Below are 7,557 nucleotides of genomic sequence, written 5' to 3'. Positions count from 1 at the left end.
GGTAAAACTAGCCAGTATTTTATGACTGTTTGTTTTTGTAACAACCCACTAACTGCCATTAAAACACCCACTACTCAGTCATTAAAATTCTGCATTAACATGGTGAAAACTGTTACTACCATCTTGCCTATATAAACCCATATTTGCTTTGGGAAAAGACACACAAAAAGAAAATAGAATCAATCACTCTTTTCATATTGTGAATTTCTTATATTCGGGTTTTTATACCTATTCTGGAGTACAATTGAAAGTTCTAGAAAAACCATTCGTGATTGCTGCATAAGTGGTTTACGATCATTGTATCCTGTGAGTGATTGTCCACGGAGGTCACAGCAATTATTGACGGACAATTTCACTTTAGGACATCGTGCTGTCACGAGACTCGATCGATAAGTTTTATGTTTCTGCATTATATTGTTCTGATCACTGCTGCAACTAATTATTTTTCCAACAGTTGCTCTGGCTTATCATCCCTCGCCTATGAAATTGGTAATGACTCTATATAAATATGTGTATATATGTTTTATGTGTATCTATATAGACTAAATTAAGTGTTTATTTTCTTTTTCTAGGCTCAGTTTGCTGGAAATTTATTTAATCATATACAGCGAAAATTAAACATTAATTCAATTCCCACCAATGATTTGCTTTATGTTTAGATTAAAAAAAAAAAACTTTGAATTTATTTGTACTTTTTTGAAAATTTTGAGAGTATTGTTGTAATTTGTTCTTTATTTTTGTTTATTTAAAGAGGACTGTATATTTTTATTTTACAACTTTTAATTGAGAAAATGGAATTTATTTAATCATATACAGCGAAAATTAAACATTAATTCAATTCCCACCAATGATTTGCTTTATGTTTAGATTAAAAAAAAATAACTTTGAATTTATTTGTACTTTTTTGAAAATTTTGAGAGTATTGTTGTAATTTGTTCTTTATTTTTGTTTATTTAAAGAGGACTGTATATTTTTATTTTACAACTTTTAATTGAGAAAATGAATGAATATGACGATCTTTGCAAATATGAAATAAGTGTGAAAATGTCAAAAAATAAAGATAATGACGTTTTACACAGTAATATTAAAAGGTAGAGACGTTTAATACTAATTACATTTTAATAACTTATTTGAACTTATTTACACTTTTAAAAAAAAAAAATTGGGAGTATGATTAGAATTTATTCTTTGACTTTTCTTTTCTTTTTTATTGTTTTATTTAAATAAGAGGTATATTTGTCATTTTACATGAGAAAATTTGATGAAGAGAATGATTTTCGCAATAAAATGTGAAGGTAAGGGTGAAAGTGCCAAAAATGAAATGTAAGAACGTTTTGCACAATAATATTAAAAGATAGAGACGTTTAATACTAATTACCCTTTGAATAATTTATTTGGACTCATTTACACTTTTTAAAAAAGTTTGGGAATATGATTGTAATTTATTTTTTGATTTTTCTTTTCTTTTATATTGTTTTATTTAAATAAGAGATATATTTGTCATTCTACATGAGAAAATTGATTAAAAGAACGATTTTCGCAATAAAAGATGAAAGTAAGGTTAAAAATGTCAAAAAAATGAAAGATAAGGAGTTTTACACAATAATATTAAAAAGTAGAGACGTTTAATGCTAATTATCCTTTTAGTATTTTATTTGGACTTATTACACTTTTTAAAAAAGTTTGGGAGTATGATTGCAATTTATTCTTTGACTTTTCTTTTCTTTTCTTTTATATTGTTTTATTTAAATAAGAGATATATTTGTCATTCTAGATGAGAAATTTGATTAAAAAATTGATTTCGCAATAAAAGGTGAAAGTAAGGGTGGAAATGCAAAAAAATGAAATGTAAAGACGTTTTACACAGTAATATTAAAATGTAGAGACATTTAATGCTAATTACCATTTTAATAATTTATTTTGATTCATTTACACATTTTAAAAAAGTTTGGGAGAATGATTGCAATTTATTCTTTGACTTTTGTTTCTTTTTTATTGTTTTATTTAAATAAGGGGTATATTTGTTATTTTACATGTGAAATTTGATGAAAAGAATGATTTTCGTAATAAAAGGTGAAAGTAAGAGTGAAAATGTCAAAAAATGAAAAGTAAGAATGTTTTGCACAATAACATTGAAAAGAAAAGACATTTTGTGCTAATTACTCTTCTTGAAAATGACAACATTAATTTCCATATAGTTTCCTTGTAGTCCAAAAGTTGTGATTGATATATAAGTACCAACTTCTGATATGTCCATTTAAACAATTATAACAAATACTCAAAAAATACAAATTAGTGGAACTAAAAGCAAATGTTAAGTTACTAATTCGAATTCTAAAAAGTACAAAATTCAAAAACAATTGGCAGAAGAACTAAAAATTTTGGGAATAAGATTAAAAAAATAAATATTATAAACAATAAAATTGAATTTTTTAAATTTTTTTTCTTGAAACAATGAAACGAGTGCTGAAGAACTTACAGACTGAAAAGCCAAATGCTAACGGAATTTTTTGGATCGAAATCCTAAAAGCCAGAATATTATTCTTTTGATTTATAATTTATAATACAACTTTTATTATTCTCACACCATTATGCTTGTGTTCAGGTCCATTACCTTTTGATGTTGTGAATTTTGATGGAAGCTTACCATCTATTCTCCTAAATCCACATTCATGGACCAAGGTAAAAATACCTCTCACTTCATATATGATTCAAAAGCTCTCTACGTTTATAATATAATTATTCGATTTTCAGGTTGCCAATATTATATTCATTGATTTTCCTGTCGGTACTGGATTTTCGTATTCGAACACATCAAGAGGTTACTCTTCCTCAGACACAAAATCAGCAAAAGATAGTTATACATTTCTTAGGAAGGTTGGTCGACATTATTTATCATGCATGTAGTATTCCCAAGTTGAAATTGAAGGAAATAGAAATGAAGTTTGATGTTGAACTTATTAGTCCTCACATGTTCCTAACCATATATGCACTCAGCCCCCATTTTTTTGGTTGGTTTTGAACTAACAATATATTGGAAATAATACAGTGGTTATTGAGTCACCCCACGTTTATAAAAAATCGTCTATATGTTGTGGGTGAATCCTATGGAGGCAAACTTGTTCCCATGGTTGCCATGGAAATATTACTAGATAGTATTTAAGAAAAAAAGCTGAAAATATTTTATACAATTTCTTCTTGTCGTCCAAACAAGCTTGATTACGTTATTACTCTTGATTGTAATGCAGGTAACAAAGCAGGATTGCAGCCACAAATGTCCCTCCAAGTATTGTTTAGCGTAGATGAACTTATTTATTTTTCAAACTACGACATTTTTTGTGTTAACGGTGGAGTAATTTTGAAATCAAAACAGGGGTACATCATTGGCAATGGACTAACGGATCCAAACATTGATTATAATGAACGAATTCCATATGCTCACCGCATGGCACTTATATCCGACGAATATTTTGAGGTAATCTTTTTTATTCAACTATTTTGATGTTTAAATATAGCATTTTGCATATTATTCTTGAGTAATTACTTGGCGAAACTTCAGTTAGCAAAAGTCAACTGTGATGGAAAATATGACAATCCTGATCCAAACAATGTGCAATGTCTTTTAGCCCTTCAACCTATCCAAGAGGTAACATGTTATCTTATTTTATTTTTGGTTTCCTTTAAAATTAATTATATATGGTCCTAACCCTAAAAGTTTCACTCTCTGATCAAATATTGCAGTGTGTAAACCAAATAAATCATGCTCAGATATTGGAACCAAAATGTAAATTCATAGCACCAAAACCAGATGATTTTGGATGGCATCAAAGATTTCGGGAAGAATATTTTGTTGACCACCTCGTCCTCCCAGCATCAGAACAAGATCGAACGTGGTGTCGTGTAACTGAATTAATCCTCTCTCTCTCTCTCTCTCTCCATATATATATATATATGATGTAAGTTGGCTAAAATTTATTATTCTAAAAAGTAAGTCAACACTCTGCCACTAAAGAAAAAACTTTTTGACAACTACGTTGGGTAGGAAACAAGCTTATAGCAACATTTACTTGTTTTTATATTTCAAGAACAGGTTTCTTTTTTGCAGACTCAAAATTATGCAACATCTTATGTTTGGGCAAATGATCCAACTGTCCAAGAAGCTCTTCATGTCAGAAAGGTACGTTAAATAGTAAATATCAACGATACGGTATGCTATACAATGTACGTGCTAGATATCAGCAAAAAGAAAATAGAATATTATGCAACATCTTATGTTTGGGAAAATAATCAAACTGTCCAAGAAGCTCTTCATATTAGAAAGGTGCGTAAAATAGAAAATATTAAAGATTGGTATGCTTTACCATGTTCTTGCTATCAAAAAAATAAAATAGTATATTTTATAAAAAAATTTAAGGCAATCACTTAATTTGATCACCAGGAGACAATAGGAGACTGGACGAGATGCAACCAAACCTTATCTTATAAAGCAAATCAAGAAAGTGTTCTTCATTATCATAACATTTTAAGCAAGGAAGGATACAATGTTTTAATATATAAGTAAGTCATATAAGTTTCTTGATTAAATTGAACTTGTGACTTAATTTGTTAAGTCTAATCTTATCAATCAACTAAAATATATTTGCAGGTTTATATTTCATGGTAGATCATTTAATGGATAACTTGACTATACAAATATAAAAATTTATATGTTTTTCCTATTATGCTTCTTTTCTTTTCAGCGGTGATCATGACATGGTTGCACCTTACATGGGTCCTTTAAAATGGATTACCAATCTCAATCTGACTCTTGTCGACAACTGGAGACCTTGGCATGTTAATAGCCAAGTCGCAGGGTTGGTTTCCAATTCTTGTTTAAGTAACTTTTTACCTTGTAGATACACAATGAAGTATAGGAAGAATGAATTCAATCTCACATTTGCAACAGTGAAGGCAAGAAAAGTTGACTATGCTCATTCTCACAAAGATTTGTAGAAAAACATAAAATGAAAGGGCAATTTTATTTTGCAGGTGCTGGTCATACCGCACCAGAGTACAACCCTAAAGAATGTCTTGTGATGTTACACCAGTGGCTCTCAATACATCCTTTATAGGTATGGAGGGACACGCATGTTTTAATGTTCATTTGTTACACCTTTTTACCGTCTAAACTTAATAAATGTAGTGGATTTTTAAGTTCAGCTAATGAAACTTGTCGTTTTTAGAAGCAAATGTATAAGTAACTTAGATTCGTTTACTTTTATCTTTGGAAGACTACAATCTTAGGTACCATGCGGCATTTTATTTCACTTAGATTTATAGTAATTTCTAAGTAATAATATTTTGAATTTTATTTTAATGTTATGAATTTGTTGCATTTCGTCGTACATCCATTTGCCAAGGTTGAGTTTCAATAGTTGTGTTCTACTCGAATTGTATGACCTTTGTAATTATTCACGTTTGTTGGCCAACAGGGTCAACCTATGTTTCATAGAAACTTGGCTTTCTAAGGACGTTGCCACATCATAACCGTTAGGTCAAGTTTGTAATTAGCAAATTAGCAATTTGTAGATTTGTAATTGACAATTTCCACATTCAAAATAATGGGTTTATTGAGTTGTAATTAAATTTAAAATATGAGTTATTGAGTTGTAATTATAGTCAAAACAGCTTGGGGTTGGTAGAGTCCTAAAAGAAGTCTGACAAATTCAAGAAGATGATCAAGAAACGGACTTCAAAAAGTAGATCAAGATCTGGATACCCTTGATGTATCCATTTGCCTAGGTTGAGTTTCAAGCGTTGAATTCTACTCTAATTGTATGACCTTTGTTTATTTAAGTTTGTCGGCCAACAAGGTCAACCCATGTTTCATTGAAACTCGGCTTTCTAAGGACTTTACCACATCATAACTGTTAGGTCAAGTTTGTAATTAGCTAATTAGCACTTTCTAGATTTGTAATTCACAATTTTCATATTCAAAATCATGGGTTTATTGAGTTGTAATTAAAGTTAAAATATGAGTTATTGAGTTGTAATTATAGTTTAAATAGTTTAGGGTTCGTAGAGTCCTAAAAGAAGTCTGAAAAATTCAAGAAGAAGTTCAAGAAATAGACTTCAAAAAGTAGATCATGATTGGGACCCCGATCGCTTGCTGTGCTCCTAGTTCGTGCTTGAGCACTCAGAACAGGAGCATCGACGTTCAACCTCCGAGACCTTGGTGCTTGAGCAGCATGTCAACCGCTCGCAAGGCGCAAAGTATTTTGATTTTGACTATATTTTTCAATCCTATTCAGCCCAAATACTACCTATTATAAATTTACAAGACATGGAACATCCTAAAGTGTGTTGAATCATTATATTCATTATAGATATCACATTCTTGAACGTCAATAGCAATTTCAAAGATCTCTGTATTCAACCGCCTGGTTTATTTTTCATTAATTTATCCCAAACCTTGTTACAATGGTTGAGCCTCATTTTAAGTCGAGAATATACATTGAAGTTTAAGTCCATACATTCATAAATCTCTTGCTTTAGTCACAGATCAAAACATAAATAGATCATTTGATCAAACACCAAATAAAATTTACCTCACCTATAAGCCATCGAAGTTCTAAAGTGCGGAGAAAAGGTATTTAGAGTTCCAATGCTCCAAAACGAGTTCATTATTCGTGATCCACTGAAGAGAAAAATAGCCCAGAGCTACTTAGAAGTGTGAGTCTAAAAATCAAAGGAGTTCCTTGGTGATTTACAAGTTAGGTGACCAAAGTCTGCTAAAGTTAGTGATATTTGGACTAATTCTAAGTTAAATTTTCTATTGGATTTTATTGGCAAGTTTGTCCTGAGGTTTTTGATTTCCATCAAGAATAATTCAAGGGATTTTCCGCCATAATCATATCTGGTATAATGTACTTTTTATACTTTTGATCTATACATTTTTGGTTACTTAATTTTTGGTTTAAATTGATTTTAAACTTATTCCATCTAGAAACAATTATTAAGTGAGTTGTTACTTGTTATTGATTATTCCACACATTTAGGTCTAAATGTTCATCTAACAAGCGGTATGAGAGCATAAATTCGATTCTTGACCCCTATATTTGTCTAGATGAGTCAATCACTTTCCATTCCTCCTTATTTTGTTGGTGGTGATTATGCCTAATAGAAGGTTAGAATGAAAGACTTTCTTAAGTCTACGGTTGAATGGGGTTAGGTATACAAAAAGGTTGAACTGTCCATTCTACATCTGTTGAGGTATAGTTACCTCTATCGAGGTTTCTCTTGGTCTAAGAAATGATTTAGATGAGTCCAATTGGAATAGTAGAGGGATACATGCCATCGTTGTGACTATTTCGCCTAAGAGTTTAAGAGTGTCCATGTGTGAGAATGCAAAAGAAGCCGGGGACATATTAGAAACCACATATGAGGGAACCAAAAATGTTTAAAACTTTAAGTTGCAGATACTGCTAAATTTGAGGAAATTAAGATAAAAGGTGATTAGTCTTTTGATGATTTTTATGTTAAATTGAATGATAAAATCAACTATATAGTCTTAACTTA

The 7,557-nt window shown here is 30.3% G+C and overlaps 1 protein-coding gene across 1 annotated transcript; it reads left to right on the top strand.

The window, feature by feature from the left end:
• The first annotated feature begins 378 nt into the window (after positions 1-378).
• On the top strand, positions 379-5,924 carry LOC111378828 (serine carboxypeptidase-like 18). Its single transcript, XM_023002101.1, has 12 exons — positions 379-489; positions 2,606-2,682; positions 2,755-2,877; positions 3,050-3,155; positions 3,249-3,286; positions 3,374-3,475; positions 3,560-3,646; positions 3,742-3,900; positions 4,106-4,177; positions 4,439-4,557; positions 4,740-4,853; positions 5,029-5,924. Exons 1-12 carry the CDS (start codon positions 399-401, stop codon positions 5,060-5,062), a joined length of 1,122 nt encoding a protein of 373 aa, XP_022857869.1. The 5' UTR covers positions 379-398; the 3' UTR covers positions 5,063-5,924.
• The last annotated feature ends 1,633 nt before the right edge of the window (positions 5,925-7,557 follow it).

The sequence above is a fragment of the Olea europaea genome, unplaced genomic scaffold (assembly GCF_002742605.1).
Source record: "Olea europaea var. sylvestris unplaced genomic scaffold, O_europaea_v1 scaffold1878, whole genome shotgun sequence".
NCBI lineage: Eukaryota > Viridiplantae > Streptophyta > Magnoliopsida > Lamiales > Oleaceae > Olea > Olea europaea.
This window is presented reverse-complemented; position numbering and strand designations above follow the sequence as displayed.

Excerpts from the sequence above, each read along its gene's own strand:
- LOC111378828 (XM_023002101.1), top strand. The coding sequence starts at position 399 with ATGTTTCTGCATTATATTGTTCTGATCACTGCTGCAACTAATTATTTT. Across the intron at positions 3,476-3,559 it reads TATCCGACGAATATTTTGAG|TTAGCAAAAGTCAACTGTGA; the intron begins GTAATCTTTTTT and ends GCGAAACTTCAG. Across the intron at positions 3,647-3,741 it reads CCCTTCAACCTATCCAAGAG|TGTGTAAACCAAATAAATCA; the intron begins GTAACATGTTAT and ends CAAATATTGCAG.